Source organism: Haliotis rufescens, unplaced genomic scaffold (assembly GCF_023055435.1).
Source record: "Haliotis rufescens isolate VD_foot unplaced genomic scaffold, xgHalRufe1.0.p SCAF_1, whole genome shotgun sequence".
Taxonomy (NCBI): domain Eukaryota; kingdom Metazoa; phylum Mollusca; class Gastropoda; order Lepetellida; family Haliotidae; genus Haliotis; species Haliotis rufescens.
The window spans coordinates 21989526-22014861 of record NW_025963779.1 but is presented as its reverse complement, the minus strand read 5'-3'; the positions used below and the strand labels follow the sequence as shown (position 1 = coordinate 22014861).

The 25336-nt window shown below is 38.7% G+C and overlaps 1 protein-coding gene across 1 annotated transcript; it reads right to left on the bottom strand.

The window, feature by feature from the left end:
• Positions 1-302: 302 nt before the first annotated feature.
• LOC124114591 (tetraspanin-8-like) lies at positions 303-24490 on the bottom strand. The gene is made up of 8 exons (XM_046475232.2): positions 24349-24490; positions 6985-7073; positions 6124-6345; positions 5574-5648; positions 4284-4385; positions 3802-3984; positions 3240-3323; positions 303-2915 (listed from the first exon to the last, which is right to left on the bottom strand). Exons 2-8 carry the CDS (start codon positions 7063-7065, stop codon positions 2847-2849), a joined length of 816 nt encoding a protein of 271 aa, XP_046331188.1. The 5' UTR covers positions 7066-7073; positions 24349-24490; the 3' UTR covers positions 303-2846.
• Positions 24491-25336: the final 846 nt, after the last annotated feature.

Below are 25336 nucleotides of genomic sequence, written 5' to 3'. Positions count from 1 at the left end.
TTCGCTATCTAAGATAATAAAGGATTGTTATGGTATGGGTGATTACATGTCACCGTACTCAGTGACAGCAGTGTTGGTTGTCTCTCTAAGGTCAGATTACATTGTTATACTATGGAGTACTACATAATTATGACAGATGTGTTGGTTCGCTATCTAAGATAATAAAGGATTGTTATGGTATGGGTGGTTACATGTGATAGCTGTGTTTTTTTGCTACCTAAGGTCAGATTGAAGGGCCCTGGTACACAAAGCTATTTGTCTACATGTGAAAACGTCTTAGGATATCACCACAAAACATAAGATCGATACAGAAATATTTATTGCAAGTAAATTCATGCCATCCAGTGCGATATATAAATGTAGTTTTAAAGTGGCAGACTTTGAATGTTTCTGCCTCTTGGGTTCAGGTGTAAAACGACTGCTCTGCGCGATAAGCAGTATATACATCAACACCCATTAATCCTTATATATACTAAAATAACCGCAAATAGTAGTGATGGAATTAATCATATATGTATAAAACCAGGTATAGCTTTAACATTTTGATAAATATGATTAAGCAAAACTTAATAATGATAGACGTATGAAACACGATGTCATTAGCTGTATTATGCTTTTAATAAGTTAATAAATGTTATATGTATGTAAGTAGGATTGCTTAAAAAAGAACACCCGAGTGAAATATATGCTAAATGATACTTATCATACAATTGGTTAAGCAATGAAAACACATTCCTTAACATACAGGATTTCCAAACCTTAAACATGTTAACACACATTTTTTTATCTACATTTTCATTACAAAGTAATCATTAGCTTTAGATACTATTTAGTACTATTTTTAGCTCTACTCCAACAGATACAGAAATATACGAAGCAACTATCAATGCTTAAACGCGGGTTCAAAGCATGAAATAAAATCACTTTAGTAAAGACGATCCCTAAAACAGTAATGTAACTGATAAAACAGAAGTGTGCATGATATACATGACGGCAAGTTTTTTACCATATTACGACTTTGTAAACTAGATATTTAGAATAAAACACGAGTTTACCTGAAGATTTCTGGATGTTCATCGTGTGTGTTTTATAAAATCCGATTGCGACACATTCAAATTTGTTTCAACATGTACAGCTTCGCCGTGAAATTGCATGCGTGTGGCTTTAGAGAACAAACAAACATCAACAAATTTGGGTAGTGTCATCCTCAACTATAGTTAAGAGAGCAACAATGTGTAGATCCTAGATGGCCCAACGCAAAACATGTTGGTAGTTATAGCAAAAAGGGAATTCAGGTTCCATCACGGCTTTGCATTTCCCCAGCACGATGTCATTCCCACATACGCCTTAATTGCAAATCCAACCTTGATTTGACAGCTGCAGGGAGCGTTCATAAAGAGGTTACCAAAGCAGTCAGGATTCCGTTGCAAGAATTCTTCCAAACTGATCCTCAATATTTTAAGACCAATCCGTGCTCGTCCATCACGATGGGAATCTTCTCACCATACGATGAATGCCTTGAGAGTTCTGTCCTTATTAAGATGACACACTTCGGCTTACATTTGTAAATAACATACTGTTGAAAGTGGCCTTGTAAATTCAACTCACTCCAGGGACGTTGCAAAAAAATGTACAAGAGGTTGCATAGTATCACGACATATGTAGAAAGTCAAGTAATGGTATCAGTACATATTTACTTGAGAAATCTTCAGACTCGTATCAGTTTATCTCAACGTTTTAACGTTGTCTGGATTGTCCCTTAGTATTTTAACATTAATTGATCTAATATGAAGTTACCTACAGGCCCCTGACTTACATGTGACATTATCTTGATATACGGGGTGTCACTAATTGAATATACAAACACCCCGAAGACTAAGTGTTAAAACAAGAATATGACTGGCCGATAAAACAGTTGGATTTAATAACACCATGACAATACTCCCTCCATTAGGATCTTCCATTACTTGACAACGCGTTCCGTTAAAGAATTTACGTGAGCATACAAAATGTATTATCAAGTGAATGTTGATTCTGAATACATGATACTGTTTATTGATAGCAGCTTCTTTTAATCTTTGTCACGACGTTTAAGAGCTACTTCTTGCTCCTTCAGCATTGACCTGATGTATTCATGTATTCACCTTCGGCCAACTTCTAAATGCCTATCATGGACTTCATTTTTGATTCTGTAACTGCCATATGAATACATTAGTCGATGACATCGATATATTCTCCATCTCCAAATGCAGGATGTGAACAACACAACAGTAAATAGAAAATGCCATAACTAAATGAGCATTTCATATATCACAATACGCACAGTATATGCATGTGCTATCTTTACATAGAAATAACACCCAACGTATACATATAAATGTATAAGAACATACAAATAAATATGCTCCAAAACTAATCACATCTTACCTTACACATATTAGAGTATCTTAGAAATCGTTTTAGTTGTTATTACCGGAAAAGCATGGTTAGGCGAAGCAAAAGGTAGAACATGTTCCATTGTGCCTTGATAATGACTTTTGTAATCAATAGACATACCACCTCCAGTTTGTAGACATGTTTTGGTTGATTCGTTAGATGACCTTTGCAGGATTATTGTCAGCGTTGAATCTTCTTAATAGACCAATGTACATCGAAAGTTAGGATCTAATATAAACCACTGCTTTACCAAGGCGTAATTGAAAAAGCGAATACAATATTTGCACGCAAGGGTATTATTGGCATGTCGTCATGCCAAGCCTGGCCAGACAGTAATAAATGTACAAGGTAAGTGCCAGATGCTGCACTCTTCTTCTCGGGTGGTACCAAATCACGGGATCCAACTGTTATCAGCTCATATTGTATTTGTTGGAATCGTTGTTTGCGATCAGAACAATGGCTAAAAGCAACATGAAAAACTGAAAGAAAAGAAATCGTAAAATGTCAGAAAACACATTCACAGCTAAAACATGAATATGTGTTCATCACAGATTATTAATTTTTCTCGTTTTATGGGATTGGTAGCTATAGGAATCAGTGATTGGTAAATAGCTATCTTGGATGAAATACAATTTGATGATAAGTGGGTGACTTTGTGGAATATCTTCCATATGTGAAGGAATCCGTTATTTGTTTTCTTTTATACTATGATGCCGTTTCATTTCTGTCCCAATTTACAGGTTTGACGGGATTGTCCTGATGTGGTTTTAGATTTTTGAAGCCTCTCGGTAGTTTCAACTTACCTCCAACCCTGCAATCCCTGCTCCGAAGCCAATGATACAAGCTTGGTAGTTCACAAAGAGGTCAGATAAAGATGACTTGCAGCCCTGCGATGAATTTAAGGAAACATTTTATTATCATGGCATTGGATCGCTTTATCAGGTACATATAAGCACATTTCCACCCTCACGATCTAAATAATAATACGGATGGCGCCCCTGGTGAATTTAGGGTGATGGACTTTTCACTATTTAAAAATTTATCCTATAAGTGAAATGTCGTTTATCCGGAGGGTACCATTCTCATTAAATCGCCCTTAGTATATTCTCATTAAATCGCTCTTATTAACAATTGGACTCGTGAAGATCCGGGGTGAAATAGGTTTTCAGCAACCCATGCTTGCCGTAAAAGGCGACTATGCTTGTCGTAAGAGGCGACTAACGGGATCGGGTGGTCAGACTTGCTGACTTGGTTCACGCATGTCATCGTATCTCAATTGCGTGGATCGATTCACATGATATCAATCACTGGATTGCCTGGTCCAGACTCGATTATTTACAGACCGCCGTCGATTGTATCACTAACCTGATTGAAGTACGAGTTATCTGCGGTGGGTTCAGTTGTACAGTTCGCCATCACGAGAGTAGCATTCTCCATCTTACAACAAGAATCAGGGATAGTTGCTGAACTTCCGTCCCCAAGGGTTCTGTTCCACTGACTTCCGGTCATGACGTAGTCACTTCCATTTGTCCAGCCGCAGCACATTTTCTACAAAAGAGTGAGTGAGTGGGTTTAAGAATGCTTTAACAGTATTCCAGTTATATCAGACCATTTCAGCTTCATCCTGACGTTGTGCAGGCCTAATGCATTATGGTGAAACCAACAAGCACAGGTATCGTGCTTGAAAACCAAGCACCATAATCAGGGCGAAACTGAAATTCGACCTCGTGATGTGCGTCATGAAACGTAGCGTCTTTGACTTAGTAAGCAAGTTATTTGTAAATGTCTTTCGCACTTGAATATCTGGGCAAGAAACATAGAGGAATGGTGACTTTGAGGATACGAACCTTAGCTTGGAGCAGGTTCATGGCTGTCGTGAACCCATCTGAAGGCGGACCATATTTCATTTTCATGCTGTTGTTTAACTCATTTTCCAGTTCCCTTTCCCACTGTAACAAATCCAGGTAATGTGTAATATCACATCAAGTATATCTCTGAGTGAGTAGTTGCTTGTTTGTTTGTTGTGTAACCCTGCACAAAAATTTCAGCTATATTCCAGTCTGGAGTAAACAAACCAGTGATTGACACCATGAGCATCGATCTACGCAAATGGGATACGATGACATGCATCACCAAGTCAGGAAGCCTGACCACGTAATCCCGTTAATCGCCTCTAACGACAGGCACGTGTTGTTGTTTTGTTTTGTTTCGTTGTTTAACGCCGCACTCAGCAATATTCCAGCTATATGGCAACGGTCCATAAAAATAATCGAGTCTGGACGAGACAAGCCAGTGATTGACATCAAGAGCATCGATGTACGCAATTGGGATACGATGACATGCATCAACCAAGTCAGGAAGCCTGACCACGTAATCCCGTTAATCGCCTCTAACGACAAGCACGTGTTGCTGTTTTGTTTTGTTTCGTTGTTTAACGCCGCACTCAGCAATATTCCAGCTATGTGGCAACGGTCTATAAATAATCGAGTCTGGACGAGACAAGCCAGTGATTGACATCACGAGCATCGATGTACGCAATTGGGATACGATGACATGCATAAACCAAGTCAGTGAGCCTGATCCCGTTAATCTTACGACAAGCATAGTCGTCTTTTACGGCAAGCATGGGTAGCTGAAGACCTATCGTAACCCGGATCTTCACGGGTTACGCGTTGCTGAAGACGTTACACGCTTTACCCGCAGAGGCGATCAACTGGTTCTCAGTATACCAGCTAAGTCTTTACCTTCACATGCATGACTTGATACCAAATTGATCTTTCAGTTTGGTGTTTCAAAAGAAAGGTTATTAGTGATGTCCTGGCTTCTAATTATTGACACACTTCGTGAAATGTAATACCCACATTAATGGCACAGCTTCACTTTGGAGATGAGATATTGTACGTACGCTTCCTTGTCATACTTGTTCGAAACCCGATACCCGAATTATAATGATAGTTGTTGATGTCGTATCAAGTTTGTATGCCGAAAGGAAATGGTTGAAATATTAAGTAAATAAATTATGCATTCATATTATCATGAACTATTTATAATTTCAATAATTAAACATACGTCTGGAGTTATCTCCCTTGCATTATGCCAGTTTTGTAAAATCAGCGCACCACAAGGCGACAACTCACCGCTTTCTTGAACACGATCCCGAGTATAACAGCCGCTACTTCCACAGCAATAACCAGAGTGATAACCGTTATATACTACAAAGAGAAGAGATATCAATAAAAACAATTTAAACATTAAAAATATGTTCATTCATGTTGGCAAAACCCAAGAGTAAGCTGAGCAGGTTCTGAGTGCCTCGTGCATGTCATATCATTGATCAAGATGAGGGCCGTGTTGACGAAGCGGCTGCTGAGTAAGACTGGTGCTTTTAGTGACACATCGGGTAGACACAATCTCGGGTATAACAGTCAATATGTGACATCGCATTCACACGTTTACCCGGTCGTGCCTTACTCTACCACAAGCTACAATGGAATAGCTAAAATATTGCTTTCTACTCAAAAACTAAATTAATTTACTTCCTAATCTAAGTCGCACTACTTTTTCCAATCACGAACTGATAAAATCTGTCTGAACGGCTGTAATCTGTGGATCCTTTAAGCCAAGAATCCAAAGCTTAATAACACCAGAGACCATATAACAGATCATATGGTCTCTTATAACACGTACCAAACCCAGTAAGCAGGTGCTTGATGTCACAGCCGCGGCTATTCCCAGCAAGGCAAAGAAGACTGTTCCAGCCCCACCTGTCGCAAGCACGATGGCGGCATGGCGAAGGAACTCCTTGTCTATGGTGCTCACATCCAGGAGGTGCGGGTACAGGGTGTTGAAGAAACTGTCTTCATCGATCACAATCCAGATGCCAACACCTAGAGCTGCACCGCCAGCCAACTGGTCAAAAGATGAGACATTACATATGTTACAGATATATCCAGAGGTCACCAACATCGTGTCAGGCAACAACAGTGATGAAGCCAGGGGTTGGCAGGGTATGAATCGAGTGAGTTGGGTTTAACCCAGCCAAGATCAATTCTCCAGTATTATCACAACGTGTCAGCTTAATGTGGACTGAAAGCCCAAAGTGATGCAGGTCTTGGATGGTTATCATCGAGTTCGTGCATGGAGCTAACAAACCAAGGACCATGATCAGGGCGAATCCTTAATTCGAACCAAGTGATCACAGCATCCTGGCGCGACCAATGGACGCAACTCTGTACAGGGAATTGCGGCCTTATAAATGGCTAGGCTACCCGCGCCCTCGCAGTGTGAAAAAACAGGCTCGAAGCAATTTTATCCAAGTACCACCTGTTTTAGATCATAGGTAATACATTGACGATTAAAACGTACTATAGTTAATGCGTACTGTGGGTGTAACTCTTGCAATAATACTTTACGATAGTGACGTCAACATACAAGGTGGTATGATCTGACCGATCTGATAGTGGACAGAAGGTTGTAGACTACAAGGTTTTATTACGCTCATGATCCGTACGGACACCTTCACGGGTAGTTGAAGGTGGTGGTACTCACAAGGATGATAACGTTGATGAAGACGATGCAGAATTTGAGACAAGATTTGATTGAGCTGCACATGCTGGTCGTGTCCACCATTGGGTAACCTGTAAAGAAATGGTGTAGGTGGTTAGTACACACGCGCATGTGAACGACGCCCACATAGAATCAATATCTCACACATCACATTCCAAACGTGCTTTCCACAATACAAATTGTAGATCACACAACACACGCACCACTCGAACACTTTAAATAACATCGAATATCTTCAATGTACATCACACAACACACATAACACTCGTACACTTTACATTACATCGAATATCTTCAATGTACATCACACAACACACATAACACTCGTACACTTTACATTACATCGAATATCTTTAATGTACATCACACAACACACATAACACTCGTACACTTTACATAACATCGAATATCTTCAATGTACATCACACAACACACATAACACTCGTACACTTTATATAAAATCGAATATCTTCAATGTACATCACACAACACACATAACAATCGTACACTTTACAATACATCGAATATCTTCAATGTACATCACACAACACACATAACACTCGTACACTTTACATAACATCGAATATCTCCAATGTACATCACACAACACACATAACACTCGTACACTTTACATAACATCGAATATCTTCAATGTACATCACACAACACACGCGTACAAATGCACGTACTCTCGTACACCACTGCAGCAAACAAACGCTCACATATTACAGCTCATATACTCCATCTGTACACACACCACAAACACAGATCACACGCACTATACACTTTATGAACATAAAATACCAGGACATCTTACCAGCTGAATTCTCTACAAATACATCATTACCATACACTGAATATATGTATCATCACCAACTACCGTATTCTACAGACACGCGCTTTTCACAAAGAGTAATTTTATACAAACTGAAATGTGAAAAACATTCATGTTATATTACCAGTTTTGCTTAGCAGGTCATGCTTAACTAGTTGAAGCTGTCACTGCATCAGTGAACAGCCAGCTGTGTTGGAGTGAAATATATTGGACGCACGGTTGCACACACCTAAACCGCTACATGGTGCGTTCGTATTCATTAGCTGGTTAGATGACTTAATGACTCTAATTCTCTAATTGCGATAGTCCACTGATCATCTATGCAGTGTGTACTGTGGGTCATTTCATTGTAAAGTGTGAATTCGAATGCCGTTATATCTTTGTGTAATGACAGCTGTTGCGGAAGCAGAAGCTTCAAGTGGCTGCTGATACACATCAGGTACATCCTAGGCGCAGAATGATGACCCATGTGCTTCCAGTAGAGTTAATGGGATCTATTCCATCGCGCTTTTTGCCATTTGCTTCACATAGGTTTTGACTGAATCCATCTTAATAACAGCGCAGGCATCAGGTCACGTACTCTTCGGAACTCGAACGTGACCTTCGATGTGACCATATGTACATATCATCTGTGAAGGGACACTGGACTGTTAATTAATGTCTCAACAATCATATTGATTGCTGAGACAGCATTAAACTCCACACATTGCGACACTGTGAAGCTCTAGAGAGAGAGATGGTATACATATGAATGGTTTTCGACGTCTGCAAACTGGAGATGACGAAAATGTAATTGAATACATCCTTAGAAAATAAGTTTGAAAATGGCGATTAATTCAAGACCATTGAACGAAAATATGCACAACCCGTTGATCATAAACTTCAGACCACCTGTTCAAATTATACCTAAGGGATTCCTGTTACAAAGGGGTAGGAGTCAATATGTGTCACTCGGTAACTTCTATCTTCCGCAAGGCGACTGCTCAGGTGGACGCTCTACCACTAGACCACGGAGGCGGTCTCATTCGCTTGGATCTAGTAGTAGTAGTAGTAGTAGTAGTAGTAGTAGTAGTAGTAGTAGTAGTATAAGTGGTGGTGGTGGTGGTTTTGTCAGTTATATTTTCACTTTTGATTGACATGAAGATGTATTTAAAGCCGGGGTCCAAGACACAGGATTGTCACATGGTGTGATTTGTTCCCAGGTCGTGCCCACACAGTCATGTACCACACACTGTACAGGGAAGGAACATGTTCCTGATTGTCTTAATTGTACAAGCATAATTCAGTTACCAGCATCTTCCCCAGACAGAGATCAGTCGGGGTAAATAACTGACGTTCCATGAGTTGATCTTTCAAGGTGCACATCACGAATGAAAGAAGAAATACTTGAGGCAGCCAGGCAACTCAAGTAGCTCGTGTGTGGGCGTGACGCGCCCCTCAATCAAGGCAAGTTTCTCGTATATTGACCATCAGAGTGGGTGTCAAATATCGTGTATACCCGAATACATTATTGCCACCCCTGTATGTATTCCGGGTGGGATAGGTCCCCCCACACCCATACTTCTTGTAAAGTGCCGACATGGAGGAACGGGTGCGTAATGTGACCTGGTTGATTATGTGTCATCGTGACCTGACTGTGTCGATCATTAATTATGCTTCCTCGGGCTGAGTCATACACATGTATTTCATTCATTGTGCATTCTTTTTTTAAAAGTCCATCCGGGCTTGTGGGTATGTGAAAGGGAAATACATACATTGTCGATTTATTCAAAGTGTGTTTTTATCTTACAATGCGCGTTGTCATCTTACAAAGTGTTTGTATCTTACGTGTGTTTTTATTTTTGGGTTTAAAGCAAAATATATCATGGAGTCTATTTATAAACGATATAAAGCGTATTTTAGGGCGCGTTGGAAGTGGTGTTTACTTCGGAATTTCGCACCACTAATATTTTTTGTTTGTTTGTTTGTTGTTTACCGCTGCACTCAGCAATATTTCAGCTACATGTATATGACTGTGGTCTGTAAATAATCGAGTCTGGACCAGACCATCCAGTGATTGATATCATGAGCATTGATCCACGCAACTGGGATAAGATGACATTCATAAACCAAGTCAGCGACCCTGACCACCTGATCCCGTTAGTCGCACAGTCGCCTTTTACGGCAAGCATGAGTTGCTGTAGATCTATACTACCCCGGATCTTTCGCCACACTAATAGGATGACGAATTATACAATGCCGCACTTAACCCGAAGACCGGAGACATGATTCGCACATGCGGCAGGACTGGGCGATACTTGATTACAAGAGCTTTTCGTTGGGGTATATTGAACTCTATTTCTGCATTTGGAACACAAACATTGTCTTGTCAACATACAACTTTGATACGCCACGAATCACGCATCTCTGCTTCACATATGGGGCACACTCGTAATAAGTCGAGTCTCATCGTTTGTGCATGACTTTCCTTTGCGTGGAAGAATTATCATGTAATCTAATTTCAGGGGCGACTGCCTCATCACGGTTCGCCTTCAACAGTGATGCGCATCTCACGACGCTGTGTTGTCTTGACTATGTATTAGTTTGATTTGTGTCATGTATAAGTTACATATAGTTAGTTACATATAGATGACTGTTTAAGTTGCGGTTCAGCATCTGCTGTGTAGTAAATACATACAATGTTTGAATGCTGTAGATATGTGTGTGTTATTATACATACCACATATAACCAGTATGGAAACATAAACAACTATTTTCCTGATAAAAGAATATACCAAATGCTACATAGTTATCATTCGATTCCTCATCAAAGAATATAGAATTTGCCACATAATCATTTTCTCCATAATGAAAGAAAAGACCCAATACTACATAAGCATTTCATAACAGGCTCAATGACATTTATCTGTCTGAGTCAACTACAATCAAAATTTTTGGGGCCGAGACATTAAAACTGCCCCCTGTGTTGCAAATCAAATGTAGTTCTTGAACGTTTTTCTTTACTTATGAGCAGCAGAATCTCGAAACTTGCACACAGCAGACGCATTTCCACCTTAACTAATAGTTGTTATTAACTTCAACAAAATCAATAAATGCACTATCATGTCGATGGGTTGTCTGGTCCAGAGATCATTTAATTGCCTGTTTTTTCACAGTCCGCCGTCGCGTGGCAGGATTATTGCTGTGCGCCGTCAGGCAATAAATATTAATTTTATCCACATTGTGCGAATGGCGGAGGCTACCGGTAGGGCAGGACATGCTGACCCTTTTGGCGAAAACCTCGTGCCATCACTGATTTTCAGTGGTCCATTCATATAGGTACTACAGCTAGTTTTGCCTTTACGGGGGAAAAGTATCTGTTTCGTCGGATAATCAAGACATTTTTGAAATGATATCCTAGTTGTAACATGCTCGTTTTCTCCATTATGAAATAAATGACCAAATACCACATAATCAGTATCTTCGTTATCAAAGAAAATGTGCATAATCTCCTTGTGCCATTAGTATGGAACATTATTCAATCTTTAAGCTTTGTTTCTGCACTGAAGATATCACAGGCCTACACTACATATATATAACTTCAGCGTAGGGAGCCTATAAAAGAGTCCTGTACATAAAGGCATGATGAATAAACGCTGACAAGTTACACTGCAAGAAGAAGTTAACAGAGATTCACATTTAACAACGTTGGGATGGACAAAGTAATATTCTGATACATTGTACATAGTAATTTCTTATTGATGCACATGCTGGACACACAAGTAGAAAGTGACAGTCATCCTCTACTTCATTTAATTTACATAACAGACATATTCGTTCTGCTCTGTCAACAAAACGTTTTGCGAAGAAAATCTAATCTAGTTTCTCGAAATTTCATTACATTTTAAAGAGATGAGTAATGTTTAATGTATATATACATGTTCCATATAATGTGATGATAACAAGGGTTCGCGAAAAGGCTAGCATGTCCTGCCCCACCGGTGTTATCAAGGATATGCACTTGTTTGGTACTGTTAAATATTTAACCGGTTTTGTAAATATAAATCTTTCCGGCTTTGTGTTTGTGACATGTGTGGGATTCTACGTATTGATCATTCTACACATAGCCATACCCAACCTTACACAATAGTTACCCAATTATGATATTTCAACATTTCCTGGGACTCTATATGGGGTATATACAGCAGTCTCAACCGATACTTAATAACCCCCATGTACCAGCATCTATACATATGAAATCCATGATACATATACTTCAATACCAGGTATAAAAATCTTTACTCATGCATGCAAATCTATGACACATTGTACCTTTTCTAAATAATAATAATAATAAAGCGACAAAATCCTTTCCTTATCCAATAGAAATCTCTGCAGAAATCATAAATTGTCGGCATGTACAATTCCGACTTTATCATGAGCATGTGTTTATGAACCACTACCAAATAGTAATGATACCAGGTGTTCGCGAAAAGGTGAGTGTATCCCGACCCACTGGTGGCAACCGTCAGAAACACATGCAAAGGCATGTCAATTGTTCACCTGAAAAAGCACGGGAACATATGGTACAAGTCAAAATAGGGAATTGCATCGGACATCATTTTTGTCACTGATGCGTCAAATTTGGAAATGTCAAATGGAAATTTCAAATAAGAAATGTCAAATAAGAAATTTCAGCCCGTACACCTCTGCTCCGTATTGTATAGTATAACATAACCAGACAACAAGCACGTACAACTTAAAGTGTAACTCCCGTCTAGTGCTGGCATTCATATCCTGTCCTCAACAGTCAGGCCTTTGTAGACTGGCGTGCTGATGATAACATGGCAATATCGTTACCTGTGATTAACTCGACCCTCGCGTGAACTCGACCCCGCCACCAGTCATCACATCCGTCAGGGGAACAATTACCTGCATTATAGGATCTACAGTAGCCCGACGATTGTCTGTTCCATGTGTGTAATAGTTACCTTTACAGTTAATGGTGACATACAGAGGCATGCCATTGTCCACCTACTGCTCTCCAACGAATCAGCATGTTCATGTACACAGGGTCCTAGAATGTCGTCTCCGTAGGATTCCACGCTCAACTTCGACCTAGGCATTACGCACTCTGAGAATACTAATCATGATGGGTGTAACGGTAGTTGTTCTCGACTCGGTGGAATGTGTAATGTTCCTATATTCCATCTGAACCCATATTTACACAGGTCGTATTGTTCCCTGTCAGGCTGAAGCAACATGGACAACAATCATTATATAATGCACTTCTTCTCACCTCGGTGGAATGTGCATTGTTTATAAATATATGTTTGTGGTTGTTTAACGCCATACTCAGAAATATACCAGCTATATGCGGTATGTAAATAATCGAGTCTGGGCCAGACAATCCAATGATTGACATCATGAGCATCGATCTACCCAAATGGAATACGATGACATCATCAACCAAGTCTGCAAGTCTGACCACCCGATCCCGTTAGCACAACAAGCTTTGGTGCTGTAGATCAATTCTAACCCGGGTCTTCGCGGATCGGATTCCACCTGAATCCATGCTACCACGGGTCGTATAGTCTCCTATCCGGCGGCGGCAACATAGACAACGATCATTATGCATTTGATGTGCCACACATGTAGAGATCTCTATTCCACACGCTTGTATCGAAAATGTCTTGAAAGTGAGTGGGTTGGATTTAACTCCGCTTTGAACAGTATTCTGGTTATATCAAGCTGTGTCAGCGTAATTTGAGAGAAAAGTCTGAAGTGATGCAGGTTTCAGATGGTCACCACATTGGTGAAACCTAAGAGCACGGGTATGGTGCTGTCTAACCTAGAACCATAATCGGGGCGCACCCGGATTGGGACTCAAAATCATAGGTTTTTGGTGTACCTAAGTGACGCATTTCTGCACAGCGAATTACGGCGCCTTAGACGACTGGGCCACCCGTTCCCCTTTTTGTAAATTGAGATGACAGTTGTTGAGTGTTTGCGTTGGTCGTTTCTGATACCCAATACGTATTTTCTCCCATACTCTGGGTTATGTCGATCAAATCTCCAATATACAGTATTTGTGTCGAATATCTGTGATATCATTGTTAGAGTCGAATACATTAAATAATTTGCGATTGAAAACGTTGACAACACAAAATTATCCAAACCTAAAAGTACGTAACTTCCAAACAGAATACTGATACATATAAATACTTACAACACACAGTGTATTATTAAAAGGTGTGTATTCATCTATACATACCAAGAGAAAATATACGTATCAGTTTTGATAAACACAATTAACCTTTCAAGAAATTATGAATATCGTCTCGTCTACAACCAAGACAGCTGTTACAAGTAGACCTGGAGATTCTACCTCGTCCCCGAACACCTTGTGTTATCATTGTAGGTTATAATGATTCACGAGTGTATATCTACCTGAGTGTGTGACTTTCTGGTCACGTGACTGAGATACAGGAATGAATACCGATTGTGGCTGATGTTTTAATTTGATAAAAAATCAAGTGATCAAGTCAATTATTTCTTGAGAGCTAATCACAAGTTGGTCGCGTGTATAACTGAAATATTCATGAGAGTTATCTCAATGTAGCCATGTTACACTCTGGGGCGAGAAGGTGAGAATGTGTGTAAGATATTTACGATCTACCTTGAAATGTTTATATGCACGTATGTCATCCATCATTCATGTGAGACCACACTGCCACGGTACACAGACCGCCAGCGTGGCTTCATCCAGGCAGCACACCCTTGGTAAACTGTGACATCTGTTGCACAGCCCCAAATCCACGCCCACATATCTCGTTGTCATATAGTGTGACTTGCTCATCAGAGTCAACAAGGGCGGCTGCAGTGTGACATGTTGCTAGGGCTGCAACGATACAGGAAGGTCACGATACGATACGCATCTCGATATTCTGGTCACGATACGATACGTATCTGGATACGCAATGATAAAAAAAAACCAAGACTTGAAGCATGTCAAGATTGAACCTTTCATGATTTTGGAACAGTCAAAATTATTTTATAATAACAAGACTACTGAAGTTGTTCAACTTTCCTTCAAAACAATTCAAAGTTCATACACCAGAAAAAAATTAATGTACTCCACCAGTGAACCAACTTCAAAGAATTTTGATGCAATGGTCGAAGAAATTGTATCTGAAATTATTGTTTTATCAGGAATAATTTATTCCAATATCGTGTTACCTTAGTTGCAGCTTTTACTATATAATTATATATTTATAATTATAAAACCACAAGTGTAGCATTTTGGTACTGGTGATCGCTTTTGCAGGATATTTATACGTATGGAACAATTTGACCAGTCACCCTCGGGACTTCCCGTGCTACATGTATTTCGATTGCGATAACGTTATGTTGACATATATTAGCCAAATTGCCAGAAAATATGACTTTTAACGAGTCAAAGTATGTCATTTTTAATATATTTATCCATTCTCTAGCAACTAAAGTTCGTTTCAATGCGTCAAAAGCGGTAATCTGACCGTGGTTGCTGTATCTCTTCACACACGATTTCACATAACTTAATGAAAACAATATTAAATGAAATTTTGAAAAAAAATTAATAAAATATATTACAAACACAAATCCAGATATACAATGAACACGTTTTAATGACAAGATAGTATAATAATGGTATTGAATTGCGTACTTCAGTTCGGATTTGCTGACTGGTATGTTCGGTGTTACGTGCTTGCGGTGATCAGCTGATAATGTTTTATGAGATGGGGAAAAACATCTGTCGGTGTAAAACCTGAGCTCATTAAAAATGTAAGTACGTTTTTTGGAGCCATGCGTTAGCGCGCGCTATAACCAAGTTAGCGGTTTATTGAAAGGCACAATACCGAGGAAACGCTGTATTTGAGATTTGCGTTCCGTATCGTGGCGAATCGATAACTGGGCCCACGTTTATCGTATATCGTATCTTGGGTCAAGTATCGCGATGCATCGGAATATCGGTGTATCGTTTCACCCTTACATGCTATGCTTCACTAGGTAAACGTATTCCTCGATTTGGGCAGTGCTGTTTATTTTTGTGCCTAAGATGGACCCTTCTCTGGCTTCCAAGTACTTATATGTGCCAGGTTAAATTTACATTTAGAATGGTATTTCATTTTGCGTATTTTGATTCACATTTTTATTACAAATTATCTTCCTCATAAAAATGTGTCACGTTTCATTGATAATCAGACCTATAAACATCTACTACGCCAGTCCTTGCTTTATCCCCTTAATGCCGAATGTCAGGCAGGGTAACAACAAGTACCATCTTCTAACGTCTTCTAACACGACGCGGCCAGGGTATCAACCCATCGACCTTTCGCTCTACGGGAAGACGCTCTACCACTTGACCACGGAACCGGTCGAATACTCTCAGAGTCACATCGTGATACAGTTCGTCAACATCTACTAAGTACGCAAGAAAGTATTGATCATAACGATCGTTTTCGTTTTCAACGATATATATAAACTAGTATATATAAACTAGTAAACTATTGATGAAACCTTTACCTATACGAATTCAAGTCCGACGACATATAGCTGATTGTGGCGTTAAACAACAACCAGACAACACACGAATTCTTATTTCAGATATTGTACATTTACCCGGGCTTCAGAACATTTCAAGTAGACAGCTTATATGTGGAGGCTGATGATCTGCAACCAACGTCGTTTAAATCATCTTTACAAAATGCATTCATATCCATCCAATCCGGAATAGATTGTATGTTTTATCCTCATTATCAAGACTTGTTTCAAACCAAATCCAAGCTGGTACCGCCCCTTGAGATTCTGATCAAGCCTCATAATACAGCTGCTATCATTAATTTAGACATTATCTCTCCACATCAGCTTTTGTCTGTCTGTCTACTCCTCCCTGTCAATTAGTCAGACCAGACGTTGTCCTCTCCCTTGCCTCTGCCATCTGACACAAATGATTTAAAAACAGGATTATTTAAATTAAGAGTAAATATTATTCCCATCGTTTAATTTTCACTGATCGATCCAAGGACGGTGGCAAAATTGCAAGTGCCACTGTCATTGGATACACAATATATCTCCAAAAATCCGAGACAATAGCTTAACGTTAGCTGCTGAGGCCCCACTCTGATTATAAATCTTGTATCAAGGATAATATCTGACATTTAATGCACACAAAGTGGAACACCCAAGCTTTGATAAACACACGTCATGAGACAAAACCAAGTCTTGGTTGTACCCGCTTGTTTCGCGACGACGTCGCATTGGTTACAGTCGTTACACCAATAAAAAATATTGAATGCACATGATTTTTGTGACAAGAAAATTAATCAAGCACTTTCAGTATTCAACCATTCTACTATCTCAAAAGAGATTTTTAATAATGCCAATGCTTATTTATATGTTCATTGAAGTTCATTAAAGGGCATTATATCATCTTCATAACAGAGATCTTTAATAGTGTAAATTCCCTTTAAAGGGAATGTTTAAAAACCAATTTCTTATAATGAAATCGGTTTTTTAAAACTGATGGTTACACCAAAGAGGTTCTGATAGTACTTCTTCAATGTTTGTGGAGTTAGTTTTGTGTCTTCTATACAGTGTTCCCCAAGCAGCCAAAACATCTCTCCTTTAAGGGTTAGCTAAGTGTATACATAGCTCGTTTTTTAATGAGACGGAGGCTTATCTGAACTCTGAATATATGAAATATTTTGTTAAAGTTCTGTCCAGGAATATAATATAATCCAATAGTATTTTATTGTTTCTATTGTTCTTTGATTTAAATATTGGTTAGCATTTCGAACAACCACTGGTGGCCGAAGTAATGGTGTACATCCTGCCGGGAAATGATGCAGGAAGCAGGGCTACTGTAACTCCCCATGATCAAAACTAAGGTGTCCCCTTATTCAACAGCGAAGCCGTGCTGTTGGTGATGATAACGTGCATGTTACACTGCGCCGATTTACTCTGAGCCAATGATGTTTCAGCAATGAACAATGCGTCAGATTTTGATTGTCGATATGTTGGAAAAATTGTTATGCATTTACTGAACAGGGCTTGTATATTACTGAATAGGACATTATATGACTAAACGGGGCATGTATAATACTGAACATGACCTGGATATTACTGATCAGGACATGGATATTACTGAACAGGGCATGTATAATACTGAACACGCCATGGATAATACTGAACAGGGCATTATATTACTGAACAGGACATGGATATTACTGAACAGGACATGGATAATACTGAACAGGACATGGATATTACTGAACAGGACATGGATATTACTGAACAGGACATGGATATTATTATTAAGATCAAGGCAAAGCCTTTGTTGCCATACACATCTGTTCATAATTTCATATCTTTATATTTGCAAATCAAAGATGTGTATCACCACTATAGAGCTACATGGCAAGGCGTTGATAACATGTTTCACTTAATTTATTAATTTAACAAAATGTATTGATCATTTTTATCAAATGTTAGTATTGTGTCATTGACTAATCAATTTTACGCATGGCCGCTAATATAATAGATCTCATTTAATTAATAGACCACAAAGTAAGCATATGTCCCAGATGTAAACCTTGCAGGCCAGAGCTGGAATGTAAATGCGTCAATATAGCTGCAAGCTGTAATTTATATTCTTGTGAGCATGTCGATACTGGCATGCCTTAATTAAACGTAGATTTCATATTGTTTGTTGATACATGGCAGAAACATGTTATCATTTACGTTATAATGGTGCATATCATATCTTGTTTGTTGATACATGGCAGAAACGTATTATCATTTACGTTATAATGGTGCATATCATATCTTTCACACACACACACACACACACACACACACACACACACACACACACACACACACACACACACACACACACACACGCAAGCACGCACGCACGCACATACATAAATGCATACATACATACATACGTTAGTGCGGTATATACATACATGTATGCACATAGATTGATAGCTGTTCAAGTGAATACCATTCAGAAGTCGTTTTGAAAGTAATGAAAACGTAGGAAAGAGATTGTCTTGGCTTTCGTGAACGAAGATGTGAGTATTAAAAAGAAATATATGATCCATGCCATTCTATCATTGGTATTGTTAAACTAAGAATGGTCATATGATACAATTTTGAAATGTCGGGGACAAAAATAGCATGACAAACACCAATCAATCTTTCTGACAAATGTTTTGAGTAGCCCAAATAAAACAACCTTTGTTATCCAACAGTCCAATAATTGATGACATCTGTCAAATGCAATCAAATAAAATATAAATATGAATACACAGGCTCAGTGTTCGCTAAAGTGCTGCTCGTTGGAAGTGTTCTTTCTTCCCATTTGTACCGACTAATGGCTTTGCTTTTATACACGCGCCAGCACCATAGGCAATAGCGACTGGTATTGATTGCATGGCCTATAACCAGTGAAAACCCCAGGGGAGAGTGCGTTATGCATAGACGTTTGGTATATAACCAATTAATATCACAGAGGACAATGCGTTATGCATAGACATTTGGTACATAACCAGTTATTATCCGAAGGAGAGTGCGTTATGCATAAACGTTTGGTATATTACCAGTTAATATTCAAGGGGAGAGTGCATTATGCACACGTTTTGTATATAACCAGTTAATATCACAGGGAAGAGTGCGTTATGCATTAACGTTTTGTATATAACTAATTAATATCCAAAGGGCATGTGTGTTATGCATAAACGTTTGGTACATAACCAGTTATCACAGGGGAGAGCGCGTTATGCATAGACGTTTTGTATATAACCAGTTAATATCCAAAGGGCATGTGTGTTATACATAAATGTTTGGTATATTACCAGTTAAAATTCCAGGGGAGAGTGCATTATGCATAGACGTTTTGTATATAACCAGTTAATATCACAGGGGAGATTGCGTTATGTGTGCATAAACGTTTGGTATATAACCAGTTAAAATTCCAGGGGAGATTGCGTTATGCATAGACGTTCTGTACATAACCAGTTAATATCCCAGGGAAGAGTGCGTTATGCATAAACGTTTGGTATATAACTAATTAATATCCAAGGGGTATGTGTGTTGTGCATATACGTCTGGTATATAACCAGTTAATACTCCAGAGGAGAGTGCGTTATGCATAGACGTTTTGTATATAACCAGTTAATATCACAGGGGAGATTGCGTTATGTGTGCATAAACGTTCTGTATATAACCAGTTAATATCCAAGGGAAGAGTGCGTTATGCATAAACGTTTGGTATATAAATAGTTAATATCCAAGGGGTATGTGTGTTGTGCATATACGTTTGGTATATAACCAGTTAATATCCCAGGGGACAATGCGTTAATCATAGACGTTTGGTATATAACCAGTTAATATCACAGGGGAGATTGCGTTATGTGTGCATAAATGTTCTGTATATAACCAGTTAATATCCCAGGGAAGAGTGCGTTATGCATAAACGTTTGGTATATAACCAGTTAATATCCAAGGGGTATGTGTGTTGTGCATAGACGTTTGGTATATAACCAGTTAATATCCCAGTGGACAATGCGTTATACATAAACGTTTGGTATATGACCAGTTATTATCCAAAGGAGATTGCGTTATGCATTAACGTTTAGTACATAACCAGTTATTATCCTAAAGAGAGTGCGTTATGCATAAACGTTTGGTATATTACCAGTTAATATTCAAGGGGAGAGTGCATTATGCATAGACGTTTGGTATATAACCAGTTAATATCACAGGGGAGATTGCTTTACGTGTGCATAAACGTTTTGTATATAACCAGTTAATATTCCAGGGAAGAGTGCGTTATGCATTAACGTTTGGTATATAACCAGTTAATATCCCAGGGGACAATGCGTTATGCATAAACGTTTTGTATATGACCATTTATTATCCAAAGGAGATTGCGTTATGCATAAACGTTTGGTACATAACCAGTTATTATCCTAAAGAGAGTGCGTTATGCATATACGTTTTGTATATAACCAGTTAATATCACAGGGGAGAGTGCGTTATGCATAGACGTTTGGTATATAACCAGTTAATATCCAAAGGGTATGTGTCTTGTGCATAGACGTTAAATAACAAGTTAATATTCCAGGGGAGAGTGCGTTATGCATAGACGTTTGGTATATAACCAGTTAATATGTCAGGGGAGAGTGCGTTATGCATAAACGTTTGGTATATAACCAGTTAATATTCCAGGGGAGAGTGCGTTATGCATAAACGTTTGGTATATAACCAGTTAATATCACAGGGGAGATTGCTTTACGTGTGCATAAACGTTTTGTATATAACCAGTTAATATTCCAGGGGAGAGTGCGTTATGCATAGACGTTTGATACACATACATAAACCATAGTATCATGAGTGGCATTACAAACGTTCTATCCTTATTTGTAAGCAGAAAATAAATAAGTACTAAAACGGCATGTATGTGTACTTATTCATAACACGTGAAATATTCAGCTGCAATAGGTTGACATTATTATTTACCGGTCGTTTTTACACTAGAAAATACATCAAATCTCAGTTAATATGTATGCAGAAGCGAAAACTGAAAATTTATCATAATTTACTTTATAATTTAAGAAACATCTAACCGCCAGTCTGTGTTGATGATCATTGTTCGCATTCTAACTATAACTCTTATTGACTTCTGCGTATAAATTGATCAAGGACCCCACCCATCTTCTTGGAATGGTTTTGTGAAGTATCCTTCACACATTGTTCATCATTTATGATGAGTTATCATCATCCAGCTGTTCTGCAACATAGAGGATTGATTCTCTCATTTCAATACTTAAGTTGCGAATTTGAAAAGGTTATTTCAATAAGATTGAGGCGGTATTGGATTGTCGTATGTTTATGCAACATTCGCGGAGTTCGTGAGCGTTAACGTGTTGACACAACATTCTCTTCGGAACTAAGATAAATAGACAGAAGTATTAGGATACATATTTCACAATATTCGTCGTTTTACGATTGCTATTAACAGCAGTGCAAATATGTGCTATTCAGATGTGCTGGCACTTTAAACATATCGTTTTAAACGATCATAGATTTTGAGGTTTAGATAGAGGACAAATATGTCTGAAATGATCGTTCACTTTCGCAATGAGTATTGGCAATTTATGTGATCAGAATGTGCAGCGCAAATGCTATTTTTTTCGGTGTTGGGGTTATTATGTGAACAGTTGAGGTAAGACTTCATTTTCAGCAGAGGGTTATATGAGTGGAGTTATTTAATACAAACAGTGGCTAAACTTAAATTGCCATCTTTACAACTACGTGACATCTGATACATCTTAATATCCTTCTGATATTGTCCTCCAAAATTGCGTAAGCCAGATTGACTGCTCGCTCTTTCACAATATGACAGCCAATTGGCCGATATTGCGTGGTCACAACAGTGATATCACGTCAGCTCAATAGTCTCCGTCAGGTGAAATAGCACGTGACTGCCACGCCCTATCAACTGTTAACATTAAAACTATTTTCGTTTCCATAACGACCGTGCATCCAAGCCACCATCAGGTCGATCGGTTAATGAAACACCCGATATATGCAGTTAACAATATAATCAGCAGCAGCAACTTCAACACATCTATTAGTTTGAATGAAGATTGACTACGGCTATGAAGTTTAGCTTTTGCATGGAAACAAATACATGTGCTGTTGGTTATTGCCTGTTTACATTAGCTCCCACCACGGTCGTCACTGATACCATGATTGCACAAGGCAGTACACCTCCATGAGCAGTGCAAGACATGTTGATGTTGCTTGATTTGAAGATGGAAATAAGCGGACTGTTTGATAGGCATTTTGGAGTTGGAAGAACAGGTTATGAAGGGGAAAGGAGTGGCCCTGAAATTCCGTTACAAAGAATAAAATAAGTTGTCACTAAATTGTATGTAGTATTCATTGAAATAAACGTATTTGATTCCTATATTTGTAAATAAAACGGTCACATGAGCATAAGTTTATATCTCGGAAGAATACTGTGCAATCAAAATATATAATACGTATGAATATTTAACGTCAACACCAGAGAATAAACAGTCTCTATTATCCGCCGAAACAGATTTCATTGGGCGTTTTGTTTGTTTGTTTGTTTGTTGTTTAACGCCGCACTCTCACTGGGCGTAAAAGGCAAACTAGCTGAAAATTATATAAACATTAAATATTATTTTTACATAAAAGATAATTCATAATGAACCCAATTTTAATGCCCAAGCATCTGAAGAAAAACATAATTCATCTATATTCCAGTTTTACCTATACAAGCCGTTTTTTCAATTAGTTTCACACGTGTCACGTACATAAAACACACTTTGTGGATACACATATACACAAAGTACGTGCCGCAAATGTCCATGCATCGGTGGGTATATGGCCAGATCAATGTTACTACGGTATCCTGTAAAACTACTATGTTGGATTGGTATATAGACAATGCCACTAATTAAGTATTCAGTTGTGTGCGTGCCACAGTTCGTTACCCACAAATTAGTGCGGCCTGTCGATGTATCGCCAGCTCTGAGATCGATACGTGATCCCGGCGAGTCCCCTCTGCATTGTTCTACAACACTGGCTACCGAAGATTAGGGCCAGATTTGCATACAGGAATCTAATAACGCCTTTAAACTACAAATAACCTTACCCACCGTGGATGTATGCACAGTGGGGTAACGAGCAACTGTAACAGTGTCACTGGAGCCTTTGTGCATTTTCTAAGGTGATAATATGCAATAAGCGTTTGGAGTATTTATAGCAATACGATTCTGTGTTTGACGTTCAAAAACACAAAGTGCTTTTCGTGTTTATATTTGTCATAGATGAACATCTGGCATAGTTGAAATATATTATTGATGCGCGGAAAAGAAATACAACCAAATGTATCGCTGATTATTTATCATATTACGCACGTTCTAAAGGTCCGAAACAATTTGGGTTTATAAATCATACACGTGTTGTGTGCAGTGAACGTGAATATGTCTCTCCCGCTATCAAATAAGAAACATCACAGATACGACAGTACATACAGCTTGATCATATTATTATTTTCTTACGTCATATGAATTTCTCTAACAATTGGAAACTAACTAAATCCAAAAAAGGCAACGTAAACAATAGTAATATCACATAGATGCGCCCAGTATTGCCTTTTGTTGCTGGCTGCAAACACAACAAGAAAACTGAATGGTTTCAATCATCTGTTATGAATATAGTTTCTTGTCAGTTACGTTGGCAACCGGTGTAAGTATTGTAAATCTTATAACGGTATTCCGCTGAACACACGGCTAACGAAACACAATTACAAGACAGTTTTCTATATATAAGTTCTAATTGGAAAACGTAAGACACCGTATCGGATTCGGCGGCTTGATGTATGTTAGTTTTATGTTAATACAGGTTTTGAAAGATTGTAACTATAACAAATAAATGGCCAATCTTACCTTCAACACAAAAGCTCCTGAACCCCGTATATCCTTCCCCTCAATGGTGAATCACTCTCCTCACCTGGAGTCACAGCTAAAACACACCTGCTCGTGGAGCTATTTTTAGATTATGTCGTCTGCTACTCGCGCACTTTCGATTAGAGTGAAGGGTCTCTCGGTTAAAAAACTTTGTGATTCATGTTTCACACCAACATCAAGTATTACGTGCGCTAATGAATTTTCACAGGTGTATTTTATGTGACAAAACAGTGTACCAAGGAATGCTGGTCTTTGTAAAATGTTCAATTTGCGCGTAACTGAGAAATATTTACTTGGACTTATGGCCAGAACAGGTATTATTCAACCTGTTCCTAGGTTGCCACTGCAGACATTTCCACGCCAAAACTAACCCCCAGTACAGTTTGTATACAGCAAGTGAAAACTATACACCGCAGATTATAATTCATTTTCGGATATGTACATGAACCTCTTGTCAGTGTCAACGTCAATCCAACCGAATTGAGCATCTACTATTACGGCTGCGCAGTACATGCTTCCGAGTAGCGGCGGGCAGTTTATTGATTGCTTCTCACCAGGTTGAGGATACGAAATGCAGGGCATTTGGTTTGCTGTTAATAAACCCAGCACGGCTGTTTTCACACTGGTTAGATACCTTTGTCCTTCCCACGGCGGATAGACAGGGCGGTCAACACAGATTTATTTGTATTGAGATCCAATAGTGAAGGTTTAATGACGGGATTACATAAGGCCACCAGCTCTTCCATTTGGGCAAGACAAATAACCTGCTGTTTTTCATCACTGTTTTGTTGACCACTGAAATGTTAACAATCTTTTTTTCACAACAGGGACTTTATCAAGAAGCACACAATTAATCAACCATCATTTTGACGATGAACTGTACGATCAAATTTGTTTTAATCAAGGCTGACGCATATATATCAATGGGAAACCTAATTATAATGTCCTATAAGGCGAAGGCTGTGTT